We start from the raw sequence: 16,095 nt of genomic DNA, 5'->3' as shown, positions 1-16,095 counted from the left end.
GAACGACTGCTCTTGAGACTTGTACCAGCAAGCTTTCTCTGAGCCTCTTCACTGTGCTTTAGCCTCTTCATCTGAAAAATGGGGGTAATAATAGTATCTGCCTCCTAGGGTTATTGAAGCAGCTTAAATACCTTTTGTATTTCCTATTGCTGCTGTAACAAATTGTCACAAATTTAATGGCTTACAACAATATCTGTTTATTATTTCACAGTCTGTAGGTCAGAAGTCTGAGGTGACTCAACTGGTTTCTTTGTTTCAGGTTTCATGAAGCCAAAATCAAGGGGTTGGCAGGGCTGTGCTCTTTTCTAGAGGCTCTGGGGATGAATCTGCTTCCAAGCTTATTGAGGGTGTTGGCCAAATTGTTCCTTGCAGTTGTAGGACTAAGATCCCTGTTTCCTTGCTGGATGTTGGCCAAGGGTCACTCTCAGCTTCTAGAGACTGCCCACATTCCTAGCTCCTGGCCCCCTACCTCCATCTTCAGAGCCAGCCATGGCTGGCCAAGTTTTTCTCACACTGAATCCCTCTGACTGCTACATCTTTCCAACTCCTGCCTGTTTTTAGGGGCTCAAGTGATTACCAAGCAGGTAATCCAGGGTGATCTCGCTATCTTAAGGTCCATTGCCTTAATTAGAGTTGCAAATGCCCTTCATGGCAGTACATAGATTAGTGTTGGATTGAATAACCAGGAGACAGCAGTCAAGGTAGGACATCTTTACAATTCTGCCTATCACTCCTATTTAACATGCTTAATACACAGATGACATTCTGTACCATTATTTCCTGGTCCTCACACTGTTTAGAGATTGGAATCCTCCTTGAGGCAAAGAGAATGAAGTCATCACACGATGCAGTATTGCTATATTGGAGGTGAGGGGGGGAGTAGAGAAAATGGAGCTAACTGCCATTACATCTTATCTCTGACTTCAGCACAGCCCTATGCAGTGGGTGTTTGTTACCTCATTTGAAAAATGAGAACTGAGGCTCAAGTTCCTTGTTTGTAAGATTTTGGTCAGAGTTTGCACAGCTAGTAAATGAGTACGTGGAGATCTGAACCCACCTTTCCATCCCATCATCAGCTTTCTACCTGCGTCAGTCACTGACCCCAGGACAGAAGGCAACAGTTCAAACTTAAGGGAATTTTGGGAGAGGAGTGGGTTGTGAGGGGAACCAGCACTCTCTTCCTCTGTGGGCTGTGGTGGAAGACAGTAAAAGCAGCCTTACGTCAGGCAGAGGGTCTTGGGGTTGGATCATGGCTACTATTTCCACTTCTCTCCAGCCTCCTAGCTTATAATTGTGTATCTTTCAGTTGTCAAAGCCTTGCAGTTCAGCCTCACCTAGAGCTTGACCTCTCCAGGGCCCATGCCAGCTCCCTGTCTACCTGCCAGAGAGTTGATGGGTCTCAGAGCTAGCAGTAAAGACAAGTGGGAAGGAAGCAGAAGTGCTGTCAGCTCAGTCTTCAGTCCCACAGTGTCTCATTTCCAGTGACCAGTCATGGCTTACTGGGCCCTGGGGGTGAGCTGGGACTTGGCCTGCTGTCCCCATCGCTGATAGGTTAATAGAAAAAGCAACATCTATCTAGTACAGCCTGCCTTTTCAGGAATGTTGGGTGAAAACAGAGATGACTAAAACACATTAGGTTTTCTGTAATTGTCTCCCAACAAAGATTTACCTCTTGAGCTCTGCATAACCTTTTCCAGAAGTCAAGTTCTGGCCCTGGCCTCAAGATGCCTGCCCCGGTTTAAGAGTGCTCTCTGATGATAGAGTAAATATACTTGTTCCTTTGACCTCTGATTTTAAGATATCCTCCCACTTTTCCACCCCACAACCTCTGCCCCTCTCTGGGCAAAGCAGCACTGGGCAACTAGTTCCTGTATTACTTTTATCTCATTTTGCAAAACGAACATCTGCAAAGAAGCTGGAAAGGTAGGAGGAGAAGGATTATGCAGGCACAGGGAGGGGGCCTAGAGAAGAGCTTGAGCACATTATCTCGCTCCTAAAAAATGCAGCCAAAATCATCAACAAAGTATCCGCTGAAAAACATGCAGGAGAAAAAGAAAGGAATCAGTGTTGGGATAGTTGGAACGGAAGAAGCCAAGCTGCCCAGAATGTATTCTGTGAAGGCTGCGAGGAGCAGATAAGGTCAGCCCCAGAAGCAGAGAGAGTGGCAGGGTGAGGGAGAACTGCAGATCTAGCCAAGGAAACTAGGGCGGGCGGGGTGGGGGTGGGGGGACCGGGCCTGCTGCCTGGGGAATGTGGGAGCTCGCTTATCAACGGCTGGAAAATGGCTGAGCCAGAAGCCCCTTCACTGTACTTCGGTGACGCCTAGCTTCCTCGAACAACCTGTAAATCTGCCCATAACAAGGAGAAAATTAAAGAAACTAACCTGGGAAAATAAGAAATTAAGAACTGGAAACAGCTCCTGTGGAGAGCGGGATTGGGGAGATAAGAGGGAGCTGACTCTGAATGGATGACCAGGAAAATCTAAGCAATGGTTTGAGGGGTTGGAAGGAATCAAGATCTGAAGAGACTACCCTGTCCCCACCACCACCACCTTGCTACTGGCTGGGAAACTTTGGAGACCTAGTTTCAAGGACCCAAAATGATATATGGCAGTTTAACATGCAGTTGAGTACAGAGGTTCTCAAAGCATAGTCCCCTGAGGGGGGCGTGAGAGGGCAGTAGCATCACCTAGGGATTTGTTAGACATGCAGATTCCGGGGCCTCACCTAGCCCTACTGAATCAGAAACTCTGCGGATGGGAGCCAGCAACCTGTGATTCTGCAACAGGCTCAAGTTTAAGAACCACTGCTTTAGTGTAAGGGGCTGCTAATTGGTAGAAAATGTTACCTATGGTCTATTTTATCTCCAGGAGCAGTGAATCTTGGGCCTGTTGAGGATAAAGTTTGTGGGCTGGTTCTTATCTACAAAGTTGCAGCAGGTGGCTTTGGTTAACTCCAGAAAGGCTCTTTAAGCAAAGACAGTAGTCCCTTCTCTGTATCCATAGTTTTGCTTTCCACATTTTTGGTTACCAGAGGTCAATGTTGGTCTGAAAATATTAAATGGAAAATTCCAGAAATAAACAATTCATAAGTTTTAAATTGCACACCATTCTGGGTATTGTTATAATTGTTCAGTTTTATTGTTATTGTTAATCTCTTTGCCCAATCTAATTTAAAAGTTAAAAATTTACTTTATCATAGGTGTGTATGTATAGGAAAAAACATAGTATATGTAGAGTTCAGGCATCCACTGGGGGTTTTGGAACATATCCCTCACGGATAAGGGGGGACTACTATACAAAGCAAAAGACAAAGATTAAATTATATTAGCAACCTAGGAGGAGAAGGACCAGGCTGCTTTAAAAAATCAGCTAGAGGTTTAGGGGGTTTTATTAATATTTAAATTGCAGTGAAACCACAGCTGCAGCCTTTGACTCCAGCATAGAGATATGCAAATGTGGCTTTCAAAAGAAAGGCAATTTCAGACAGCCCTCAAGGTAACAAGAACAAATAAAACAAATGATTTTGTAATTTATCTTTATTGAGTGATTGTGCACAAGGCACAGACAGCCCACACCCAGCGAGAGTCAGCAACAGCCCAGGAGGGAGAGAGGCAGGCAGACCCATAGACTGGTGACAGGAAAGACCCCAGGAGGACAAAAGGGAGGAGGCAGATGGGAGGAGAAGACAACTAAATTAAAAGGGAAGGAAAATGGAAACCCAGCCCTGGCTTCTAGGGACCATCTGATCTTGCCAGCTTTCAGGAGTGACAACAATAATCATCATTAATGGCTATCATTTGCCACATTCCTGCTAAGTGCCATGCACTTTTCCCCACATACAAATGAGGAAAATGAAGCATGGCGAGATCAAGGGACTTGTCCAAGGTCACACAACAAAAGGAAGGGGCAGTGCCTGGATTCAAACAAAGGTCTGTGTAAAGCTGAAGCCCTTGCCCTTTCCAGTGCATCATGCTGGGAACCAGTCCTGGGAGGCAGCGAATAACAATCAGCCTAATGATGGAGGGGAGACTTCTTCCCTCCAGTTCTGTGGTAGCCTGTGGGGGGGGAGTTGTAGTTGTGGAAGGAAGAGCGAAAGATCCATGTCTAGCCTTCAAATTGCTTACTATTTAATGGGTGAGGTGACAAATCCACAGAAAACCCTTGCAGAATTCTGGTTCAGAACCTCTTTGGGGGCTGCATAGTGGGGCCAGGCTCTGTCTGCTGTGGGGGTACATCTAGTGGAGGCATCTCAGCTGGGCTGTGGAGCTTGGGTGGATTTGGCCAGGTGAAAAGGAAGCCAGGAGATTTCAGAAAGCCCAGGTGAGAACCCCCAGCTGCTAGAATTGGAGGAAGGAGCACCTGATCCAGAGAGAGGAGAAGACATGGGACAGTCTTCTAAGGAGACATTTCTGTGACCCTTTCCTCCACGCAGTCTCCCCAGCCCAAACCCAACCTCTCCAGTGCCTCACTAGCTGCTCCCTTGCAGGCACCCTGGCCACCAAATATGGGCCCCTTGGATTTTGCCCATACTGAGTCTTCTACTGGGCCGTCCTGATGTGTCATTGCCTCAGGCCCAAATCCTGCCTCCCTCCCCAGAGCCTTCTCCAGGTTTTCCAGGCCAAAATCTCTCCCCATTTAGAATACCCCAGAAGTTTTCCTTTGTTTATGACAATAAGTTATTCATGTGCATATTCTAGCTTCTCTGTTTGACTAGAAGGCTCATAATCCCTTATGGTCAAGATTAGTATCGTTTGATAGTTGCTATTATCCAGCTCTGTACCTGGCAGATATTTTATTAGGTACCCAATGAGAATTTGCTAAATGAATGAGGTAAAGGATGAATGAGTGGACTCAGTGTATTGAAGGATTTCTCCAACTCATGGCCCCACCCTCAAGAACTTTGGAAAAAGCCACATTATGCCACTGGGAGTGCTAATTCCTTTCAATCCCTCTGACCCATTTTTTAGTATCTTGATTTACCTAAAAAACAAGGGATCTAAGTGTCCAGGAATCACTCTTCCTCTTCTAAACCCTTGATTCTCTTGCCTATCATGAAGGCTACTACCCTTTTGTGATTAATTAGACCAACACCCACCCATACAGAAAGTCAGTTTCCCCTATCCATCAGCAAGGTCTTCTCCAGGCTGGACAGTCTAGGCAGACAGACTGCAGCTGCCACCACTGGGGAAATAATTATGATGTTCATCATGATCTCTTTGCAAGTTCTAAGCACTAGCACAGCTATTATTGCTCCCTCTTCACTAGGGGAAAGATTGCTAACCCCACTTTACAGGTGATAAAACTGAGGTCCAGGGCCTTGTCAAAGGTCACTCAGTGAGTTGGTGGCAGACCTGGAACTAACCAGCTCAGGAGTCCCTATTCATCAGGCCACAGATGGAAATGCCCTCATTGTGTTGTCTGGGAGAGGACACGTGTGGACTCCAGTTAAATAGGGATATAGTTGCTGGGGAAGGTAAAAGAAAGTTTGTGACTCTGAAATTTTTTCTCTGCAATGCTGCAGCACTTGTCACTGATTAATTCCAGAAGGGTTTTCTCTGAAGCATTGCCACATGTCCTAGATGAGGGGAGAGAGAGAGGGTGGATCCAAAGGTAACACAGACACACAAGGTAAGCATCTTCTCTTGAAAACCACATAAAACCAAATGGTAATGTATATTAGCAAGAGAAAAGTTACAATTTAGGAGGGTCTTCCCTTGGTAAACCGTGTCCCTAGAGCCTGGTGATGGGAGGTCTTTCCTGGAGGCAAAGGGCCTATGGGTCTGTCTCAGGGACCTCTGCAGCCACGAAGGTGAGAAGCCTGCAGAAGGGGCCATCCTCAAGCCCACAGAGACTCCAAACGCTTGGAAACCAAGGTCTGTGCATGAGCCACCTCTGGTTTCTAACCAAATGCCAGAGAAATTAAGAGAAAAAAAAATCCCCATTAGAAATTCAAGAGGTCATTTCCTACAGATGTGGTCCCAGTGCTGTGCTAGCCAAGGCAGCAATTTCTCCCACCAAAGTCCAAGCCTTCTCTCCTAGCATCATCCTAAAGCACGGTGGGGATTATCCTCCTCACCCCTGGCCAGCTCTGGGCTTTTTTTGAGGTGTACGCCAGCCTCCGTTATCCCCTACTCTTGCTGAGGCCTCCACAGCTTCCCTGTCCCACGAAGGTTGTGGGATATGGAATGGGCAGAGGAGCGTAAAACCTGAGTCCCAAGAGATGGTTGATGCAAAACTTTGTGAGTGCACTAAAAGGCCACTGAATTGTAGGTCTTAAAAATGGTTAATTGTACATCAGTGAATTTCACTTGACTTTTTTAAAGAAACAAAAGCTGAGCCACTTTGCGGTGGGAAGAAGAGCTGGGCCCAGCTCTGAGGCTCTGAGGGTTGGGGCTCCTTGCAGGGAGTGGCAGTGAGTGACAATGGGAAGGCCAGTCTGGGCCTCCTCACTTCTCCTCCAGGGCCAGATGGGAACTGGGGCTAGGGAAAAAGGCCCAACTGGGGCAGGGCCGGGCTCTGGGCAAAAGAGAAGGACTCTGAAAGCGACGAGGCTGCAGCCGTCGGCTCATTTGCATCATAAGTGATTGGTTTTCCCTGCTCGTCCCTCATTAGGACACAATGGACAGTTGTTTGCTGGTGCAGCAGATCCATTTACCAAAGGAGAGAGGAGACAGAGCACAAGTGACCGCTGGGCAATAGTGCTGAGGGGTGGGCAGCCGCCTTCCCTCCCTTGTGTCCCCCCCAGGCCACCGGGACCATTGTTCTCCCACAATGTGAAGGGATCTTAGAGAGCAAACCACTCCCTCACTCTACAGAGGAGGGGACTGAGGTGCTAAGAGGGAGGAGGCTTGCTAAAGTCAGCGGGAACTCATGCAGAACTGGGGCTTCTAGAATCTCAAGTCTGGATTCTAGGCCGGGCTCGGTGGTTCGTGGCTGTAATCCCAGCACTTTAAGTGGCCGTGGCAGGAGGATCTCTTGAGGCCTGGAGTCGCAGCTACTGGGAAGGCAGAGCCCCGGATTTTGAGACTACAGTGAGCTGTGATAGATCCTGTCACTGCCTTCCAGCCTGGGTGACTGACCAAGACCCTGTCTCAAAAATATAAAAATAAATAAAGTCTAGATAGATGCTAGACTCTTATTCCAGGGCTCACTTCATTTCCCTTCAATACTTTCTCACTCCCCATTCCCCTCCTGTGGTTCTATCTCTGTGGTCTCTCTCCTGTTCCAGGCCTTAGCTTCCATCATTCTGTCTCCTGTGTCTGTCTACCTAATCTCTGTTCCTTCCCCTATCTGTATCTTTTCCTCTCAGTTTCCAGGCAGATAGGGTAATTACTAAACTTCTAATTAACCCCTGCCCTAACAAGGGTGGGTCTGGCAGGAGAGGAGAGCAATTTGGAAACTGTCTTGGTGTGTTTTGGGGATAGGATGGGGGAGACAGCAAATATGTGTTGGGGCCTATTATAAACCAGGCACTAAGACGCACATGACACACTGTATCTCATTTCATACCACAGACAAAGAATGAGGCTCAGAGAAGTTGAGGAACTTGTGCGAGAGCACCCAGCTGGCAAATGGCAGCTGCCTGCCCTGAATCCTCCATCCTGCCACCTTGCACTCGGCACAGGGTCTTACGCAGGGTGAGGGGCCGCTGATTCCAGGCTCAAGTGAGGCACAAACCGCCCTGAAGGAGGCTGCTCAAGGCAGCAACTGCCTCCCCCCAGCACCCTCTCCTCCCTCTGACCCCCCACCTGCCTCTGGGCCCCTTCTGCAGAGTGGGGAAATCTCACAGGCACACTTTCACACCTGGGGGAGTGGGGAGGCAGTGATCAAGAGAGAAAACTGACAAATCCAGGCCCTGGGGGTCTCCCTCCTTCTCGCAGGACCCGTCTGCCCCTCCCCTTTGTGGGTGAAGCCTGCCAGCGTCTGCGTCTGTTCCATTGTGCGCTGGGGGAAGGGGAGAGTCAGGGTGAGTGGGTGTCTGTGTGCATGAACATAAGGCCTCCGGGTTCATTCTGACACTGAATGAAAAACTCACCAATTATTCGTCCAATCTCATTAATATGCAGACAGACATCTGTTATTTAGGAGTCAACAGCAGAGGCATTTTCTTGGGGGGGAGGGGCACTTATGTACATGGCTCTCTTGTCTCCCTGGCTGCTGGGGGTTGGCTGCTTGGGAATCACCCCACCCCTCCTGACCTGGAGTGTCCCCTCTCTCTGACCCTCACCCGCAGCCTTGAGGAAAGCAAGTAAGGGGTTCACTAGAGATAGAAGGAAATCTGGGAACTGGCTGAAAGGAGGGAGGTAGGAGAGGAGTTGCCCTGCGTAGAATAAACTCCAAGAACAAAGAGCTGAACCCATTCCTGGGGAAGCGACTGTGGATTTGGGGACAGAACTGTAACGAGATTACTGCCTTACTGGGCACCTCCAGGACATGACCCCTTCCCCACCTTCCTCAGCCTGCAGGACAAGTCTGACCATATCTGGGGTGGTCACTATGGAAACATGGGGTCCTCACCCACAGACTTCAGAAAAAGTAACAAGAAGAGTTCAGAAAAATGGAAACCAAGGGACCTCAACCTTTGGAGGAGTCACCAAAGCTCTCCCCAGCCCCCAGAATCATGTGGGAACAAGACACAGCCACCTTCCCCTTCCTCCAGCCTCCCAATCCGGGCACAAAATACTCCCTTTCCTGATTCCCTCATACCCAGCTTAGAAGCACCTGCGCCTGTCTGTCTTGGTTGTAAGGAATGAAGGTTGACATCAGCCCCATAAAGACACCATGAAGTAGACATGGTGATCAGCCCCCTTTTCTAGGTGTGAAAACTGAGGTTCAGAAAGATGCTGGGACTCGCCAAAGGTTCCCCAGAGAGGAGCCAGCAGGGCTGGACCCAGGCCCTCAGACTTCTGTCTCCAAACCTTAAGCTCTTTCCATGACTGCCCCTTCTGGGAGAGCTGGAGTCACAAGGGGACCACTCACAGCTCAAGTGTTTCAGGGGTTAGACTGAGTCCCCCTCTGTCCCCCACCCCCTCCCTCCCAGGCAGGCTGATTGCCTAGGTTAAGAAACACTGGCAGCATCACAGCGTGATCAGTTGTTTATTTCATTAAATGATTAACGAGGCTACATTGTTTCCCAAACGAGTGTCTAATTTGTGGGGGAAACAGCTGCAGAGGAGGAAGCTGGGTCTGACTCCTGCATCTGGGGTGGGGGCAGGAGTAAGTCCCCTCCTTCCAGCCTGCAGGGGCCTTTGAGGATCTGCCTCATTCCCTCCTCCCACCCACGGAGCTCCTCAGCCCAGAGGCACAGCCTCCTCCCCTGGAAATAAAACGCAGGGCAGCCCAGATCTGCAGAGGGGACCAAAATCTGTTCCCAGTGGTACTGGAAATGTACTAAACTTTGGGGGTTCCTCCAGCTGATTTATCTTCATAATTAAGTTTGCTTTCCGCAGATATTGAAATTCGTTTGCATTCCCTGAGCACACATGGCAGGAGAGGGAGGCTAGGAGAAGAAAGGGCCACAAACACTCCACACTTTGGTGGCTGCAGGCTTGAGCCTGCTTTGTATAGACAAGTCCAAAGTGGAAAAGACAAGCCACTCGGCCAAAAATCCCAAGTCAATTTTTATGGCAGGTCCCTGTGAGGGAAGGGTCAATCCTCCGAGACAGATGACATCCACCTGGCTGGGCCTGGGACCCCCAGCCCTCTCCTGCACCTCATGCCCAGGACCAGGGTCCTTGAGGACAGTGTCAGAGTCAGTCCCTAACCAGGTCTCGGTTTGAGGGGGTGGCTATCCAAGGGCACTTAGATAGTTTCAAGTGCCCTTGAAGTTATCCTAGAGTCCTTGAGATTGGCTGAGACAGACCAGGACAGGAGTCCTGCGTGCAAGTGTGTGTGTGTGTGCACGCGTGCCAGGGAAGGCTTGGCATTTCCCTTCCTCTCAAGACCTGAGGCCTGGCATGGGGAAAGGAGAAGCTATTCTAAATGGCACATCTCAGGGTCAAATCCCTCAGTCCCCCCCATACCTAAAACAGATAACCATCTATCCAAAAACAAATCTGATCATTTCACTCTCTGCTTGAAATCCTTGGTGGCTCCTCACTCCTCAGAGTGAAGTCCTGGTTCCTGCGTGGGCCCTGCAGCAGCCTCGGTGTTCCCTCCCAGCCCTGTCTGCTCCTTGCCACAGGAGCCCCCACAGTGCCATGCTCCTTCTCATCTCCACGCCCGTCCACATGCTGTGCCCTCTGCCCAGACTGCCTTTCCTACCCTTTCTCTGCCTGGCAAACTCCTCTTCGACCCTCAAGAGCTGACTCAGAGGACTGGCTTCCCACGCTGCAAGGAGCTCCCACAACACCCTCTACGTGTGCAAACATCCTTCAGCCCAGGCACCCTCATGCCTAGGGTACCTCTCTTCCCCACTGGGTTGGCCCCCAGAAGCTCAGACACTGGTCCTTGCATGTTCCCAAGCAGGTGTGCAGTGCACACTTGGTGCTCAGTACCTATTTGCTGCATGAATGAGGGAGGGATGGGCTGTAAATTAGGGTGGGATCCCAGTAGACAGGACAGCGAGGTCTCTCCTAGAGTGTGTCTGGGAGAACTGGCTGGGGCTGGGGGAGGGGAGAGCCAGGGATGGTTCCTGGGGGAGAATGTCACCGAAAAGAGGCCAGTGGGACCAGAGCCAGGGAGGGAATACAGGACAATCTGAAATCCGACTCCCGAGAAAACAGACCAGCACTGTCCTTCCTGACAACAAGCCTTCTGGCCCTCCCCTCCACCAACTTTCCTTCTCTAAGGGATGGGTAGGGGTGACCCTAAACTCACAGCGATGCTCCCTGAAAATCACCACGGAGCTCAGGATGGAAGGAGGGAGAGAGCCCCTGCCTCTGGGGACCCCAGAATCAAACTGCTAACCCCTTGGGAAACTTTGCCCTGCAGAGGGTCAGCTTTTGTGTTGTGGAGGCTTTCAATGCCCTCCCTATCCTCCACAATCTCCAGGGCAGCAGCAGGCTCCAGGCCAGGGGAGGAAATGGTGAGCAGGAACCCCGGGTTGAGTAATGCTGGGAAATTGCACATCAGTCCACTCTAGAACCCCCAAATGGCCGGAGGATTGTCCACCTCATTAACTGGGATGAACAGTCCCAAAACATCTCAATCTCCCCCCTCTGGCTCCTAAAAGGACACTTCTGATCCAACCCATGGCTTTTTCCTCTCCTCCACCTGTAGACATGGACAGGAAAGTTCCCTCTGATGTCTAACTTTCCCTTCTGCTGCTAGAGATTGGTAGATTGGTTTTTTTTTAAAAGCAACAAAACTAAAGCCACAGCCGTTTTCCATGGACGTGGGCTTTATTGGGGACTACTGGGGAAGGGGAGGAGCTAGGGCTGGTGGGTTGATGAGGGGACAGGCATCTCATTTTTACTTTAGTGCATGTTGCATGGAGGTTAGGATGTGTGAGAACAGCTGTAGAGGTGAGAGGAAAGGAAGAGAGAAGATCACAGAATGGACACTTTCCTTAGTGAAGGAATCCAGGACCAGCATATGAGGACTAGGGGCCGGGGGGGGGGGGGCGGGGGAGGAGATTTAACCAAGGTCACTGTTTGATGCCAGCTTCCCTAACCCCCACCTGCCCCATCCCAGTTCATTCCCCGCATGCCTGCTCTGTTAGTTCCCTCAACTTCCACTGGAGAGGATGGGGATGAGGATGTGGGGGATGGTGACACCCTTCTACCCTCCAGCACCCCTGCCCAGGAGAATTACTTGCTCTGACCTCCCAGCCAGTATCAGAAAGCCCAAGGTGCAGGCAGGAGCACAACTGTGCCCCTCACCACCCCTCCGCATGTTCTCCCCCACCCTGGCCCCTCACATGAGGTTGCAGCTCTTGGCTCGATCCTTGTGTATCTCTCCCTCATTCCCCCGGTCTGGCCGTCCTGACAACTGAGCAGATCGCTGCAGTCCCCGACGTGAGTCAGTACGGCGCAGCTGCCTATGACCACGGCCAAGGGAGGCCACTGTCGCCACGTGGAAAACATCCCTGACACTGCGCTCAGAAGACCGAGAGGAGCATTCAACGTAGGACACGGCCCCCACCTGCTTGGCCAGCACAGAGCCCTGGAAGAGAAGTACATGGGAGAAAGTTATAGGGCTTAGGCTGCAGCTCAGCAAGGAGAATAGAGGCTGTGGGCTGGGGTTGAAGGTCAGAGCTGGGGGTGGTCAAGGGATCAGGTCGGAGGTTAGACGCCATGGCAAGGGATCAGTCAGAAAGGGTGGTTTCAAATCAGAGATTGGTAGGGGTAGAGGTGAAAGGTCTAGTCTGGGCTTAGCTCAGAGGTCAAGGGACCCACCTGCTCATGTGTCACAGGGATAAGTCTCTGCTTGGACAGCTCCCTCAGAGTGGCCAGGTCAGTCCGCATGTCCAGCTTACAGCCAACCAGCACAACCTTGGCATTGGGGCAAAACTCCTGAGTCTCCCCTTGCCACTATTTGGGGGAAGAAAATAGAGTTGTGAAGGGGTCACAGGAGACACAGGGTGAACCCCTGTTCTATGCCAGCAGCATGCCCTTCCTTCTCACAGCACGCAGAAGCCAGGCATCCCTCTGCACTCTTCCATGTCAGGCAGGAGGTAGGAATGGTAGGCTTGGGTCAGAGTAGGATGGGGTGAGAGAGAAAGGGAGAAGAGGGATGGGGTGGGGCTGATGAATCAGGGCCTTCCTTCTCCCTCAGTGCCCGTGAGGGGTCTGCCAGCATGGAACCTTCCCATTCCCTCTGCCCTTTCACATACTCTCTCCTGGAAACAGACCCATCTCACCCTCCCCTCCCCCACCTGGGAACTGGGGCTGCCCTTGCTGACTTCTGTCCATTCACTAGGGGCTTTTCTCATGGAAATGGGGGCCTGGAGAGGAGGCCACAGGGCTTTCTTGAGCGAGGGATCAGCATTCCCATACCTTCCATCTAGGGCTCCCATCCTCAAGGAGATGGAAGAGCAGATAAGGAATCCCTGGAGTACCCCTCCCTTCTCTCCCCGGTCTCCCCCAGAGCTGCATCCAGCTCTGGGGACTGATTTTCAGAAGTGGGAGGTGGGAAGGTGGGGGTGGGGCAGGGTTAGGGACTGATGAGGACTTCACCCACTATCCAGCTGATGGCCATGCCCCAGCCATCACGCCCCTCCTCCTGGCTCATGTGTCAGGACCATGGGATCCAGTCCCCCTCAGTCCAGCTTCCCCAGGCTCCCACCTTCTTGAGGACACTGTCCAGTGTTTCTGGTCGGCTAATGTCGAAGCAGATGAGCACAGCGTCAGAATCAGGGTAGGCCAGAGGCCGGACATTATCATAGTAAGAGGAACCTGAGGGAAGACACAGAGTGAAGGGACAGATGAGAGGACTGAATGGGTGGCAGGCCTGGAAAGGAATGGGCGACCTTAGAAGTCCTGGTCAAGGAGTGCTGGGAGCAATCACCAATACCCTTCTTGGCATCCGTGTTTCCCAAGGAGGGAAGCAGGCACAGGGGATGTGAGAGGGTGGGACAAAGCTCTCTGCTTCCCTAGGGCTTTCTCTAAAAGTAGCAATTCTGAATCTCTTCTGAGTTTTGGACCCCTTTGAGAAGCTCATGAAATCCGTGGACATTCTCACAAAATTTTACATGTGCTTTCTGGGCTTTGACAGACATCTAAAGCCCTCCAGGGAACTCATATAAAAATAAAAACCCTCCCCATTTTGGAGGGAGGGAGAGGAGGAAGAGGGGCAGGGAAAGCACTCTCCCTCTCTGAGGACTTGACCTCAGATCTCTCTAGTCCAGTGTAGACAGTGTAGAGAAATGGTTCCCCTGCCCACCTCCCCACCCAGGAAATTCTAAATGTCTTTTCTAAACCCAGTCCCATGTCCTAAGAAACATGTTCCAAAATAAAAGCCATTCCTTCCCAATTTTCCCAGGTAGGCAGAACCCAGCTGAGGGGCTCAGATACTAGTCTTTCCAGAATATGGTTTTTGTCAGGCTCAGCGAGCCCTGCCTCAGTTTCCCTGGCTTTAAGCAGAAAATTGATTTTTCCTTTCTCCTAGAATTGGATGGATGAGTTGGGCTGACCTGGAACCTAAGGGTCTAACCAAGGCACAGGTCAGGGTGAGCGGCCCTGGAAGTCAGGGTGACCCCAGGGGACTTGGCTACCTGAAGTGTCCCACATGTTGAGCTCAATGCGACGCTTGTCGATCTCAAAGCTCGCGGTGTAGTTCTCAAACACGGTGGGGACATAACTCTGCAGACACAGATGGGTCCAGATAAGATCCTCTCTCCAGTCCTCACCCCAGACAAATGCCCTCCTCACTTCCACACCCAGTCCAGCCCAGCCCCTGGACACAAGTTGGTCTGGGATTGAGCAAAGGGGAGATCCCCGGGAGCTGCTGCCTCCAAGAAATCCCTGGTAGGCTCCCAGACCCTAGCCCGGTCCCTTCAGCCCCTTAGTTCTTCCTCTGTCCGTTGCCCAGGACTCCGACATTCCCCCCGCGCTCCTCTTCTGGTTCTCCCAAACCCCATCCATCTCACCCTGCTCCCTAATTCCTCCCACCCCAATCCTCTGCAGTCCTTCCAGAGCCCCCAACGCCACCCCCCGGCCCTCCGAGCCCCGGTCTCTTGTCCCTGGTTACCCTGGCACTCGTTTCCATCCGTCCCCCGGGCCCCTGTCATCCACCCCCAGCTGCCTTAGCGCCCCGCTCCCAAGACGCGGGTCCCTCACCCCGGGGTAGGCGTCCTTGGCGAACACCTGCAGCAGCGCCGTCTTGCCGCACTCTGCGTCTCCCACCACCACGATCTTGCAGCGACCGCTCTGCCCCTCCATAGTCCCGGCTACGCGCCGGCCCCCCACGCCAGCCCCCTCCCGGGCCCCGCCGCCGCCGCTGCCGCCACCTCCCCCGCCGCTGCAGCTGCAGCCGCTCGGGCCGCCGACACCGGCATCTCGCGGGCCCGCGCCGAGCCCCCGCCCGGGGCCGCGGCCCCCCCTCCGCCCCGCCCCCAGCCCGGCGGCCGCGCCCCCGGCCCCGCCTCCCACCCGCGCGGCCGGGGGGCGGGGCCCAGAGGAGCTGGGCGGAGCCCTGGGAACCCAGGCCGGGGATCCGAGGCCCCGGAGCACGGCTACAGCTTGCTGCTGTGGTCTAAGGGACCTCGCCGGTTTGGGGCGGGGCGGACCGGGCTTATTTGACTTCTTTGGGGATAGGGGCAGGGAGGAGTTCGGCTGAAGTTCTGAGGGTTAAGGTGTGAGCGGCACACGCGCGAGGTTAGGGCCTTCTGTGTGCTCACGCGTGCACGCAGGTGTGCTAGTGCGGACACGCGCGGTGGCAGCCATCCACTTCTTGAACACAGGGGGGCGAAAGATAGCAGGGCAAGGAAGGAGTCTTTTTGGTTTTTTCTCCCGCCTCCACTCTCATGTCCCGGCAGGGGGTCTTGGGGAAATGCGAGGATGAACTCCAACACACGCACCCGGACAGGGGTGACATCATAGCTTTCCGTCCCCATGGCAACGGGCGGCTGGTTCTGGGGCTGTGGTGACTTAACAGCGGGCCTGGACTAACGGCGAAGCGTGGACTGAGCTCCTCCAGCCAAGCGCTGGGTGGAAAGTTTTTGGGGAGCTGCGTCCTCTGGTGGATGCTTGGGGAGACGGAGATGGGGAGGAAGAAGAGAAAGATACAACTGCCAGAGTGACAGCCCTATTGAAGCCAGAGACAACCCCAAAAGTCATTGCAGGCTTGATTCTGAGTCTAACAATTATAAAATCACTGTTTTGCATTTGCATGCCATCTTTTACTTTTTAAAAGTGCTTCCTTATATTGAGGATATTCGGTTTAATTTTATATTGTCCTAAATGACCCTGTAAAGATGACTGGAACACGCAACATCAACACCATTTTACAGAAGGGAAAAGGACGCAGAAAGCATTAACCAAAGTCAAATAGAAAGTTTTAAAATCTCAGTCTCCATGTTCCTAGTTTGCCACTGCAAGACCACTGATTGGAAGTCTCATCCCTGCGTGGGTTATGTGTAGAGTCAGGGTCTGAAGCACAACTTAGTTGGGCTCCAGTCCACAGGTGGCTGGCTCCCCAAATCTGATGTAAAC

The 16,095-nt window shown here is 51.9% G+C and overlaps 1 protein-coding gene across 1 annotated transcript; it reads right to left on the bottom strand.

The window, feature by feature from the left end:
* Positions 1–9,078: 9,078 nt before the first annotated feature.
* RND2 (Rho family GTPase 2) lies at positions 9,079–14,957 on the bottom strand. The gene is made up of 5 exons (XM_045526645.1): positions 14,722–14,957; positions 14,157–14,244; positions 13,229–13,338; positions 12,340–12,474; positions 9,079–12,106 (listed from the first exon to the last, which is right to left on the bottom strand). Exons 1-5 carry the CDS (start codon positions 14,821–14,823, stop codon positions 11,858–11,860), a joined length of 684 nt encoding a protein of 227 aa, XP_045382601.1. The 5' UTR covers positions 14,824–14,957; the 3' UTR covers positions 9,079–11,857.
* Between the last annotated feature and the right edge of the window lie 1,138 nt (positions 14,958–16,095).

This window comes from Lemur catta, chromosome 15 (assembly GCF_020740605.2).
Source record: "Lemur catta isolate mLemCat1 chromosome 15, mLemCat1.pri, whole genome shotgun sequence".
NCBI classification, from domain to species: Eukaryota; Metazoa; Chordata; class Mammalia; order Primates; family Lemuridae; genus Lemur; species Lemur catta.
This window is presented reverse-complemented; position numbering and strand designations above follow the sequence as displayed.

Coding starts and splice junctions, on each gene's coding strand:
- RND2 (XM_045526645.1), bottom strand. CDS start 14,823: ATGGAGGGGCAGAGCGGTCGCTGCAAGATCGTGGTGGTGGGAGACGCA. Junction 14,245..14,721: donor CCAAGGACGCCTACCCCGGG/GTGAGGGACCCG, acceptor CTGTGTCTGCAG/AGTTATGTCCCCACCGTGTT. Junction 13,339..14,156: donor CAACATGTGGGACACTTCAG/GTAGCCAAGTCC, acceptor GTCTTCCCTCAG/GTTCCTCTTACTATGATAAT.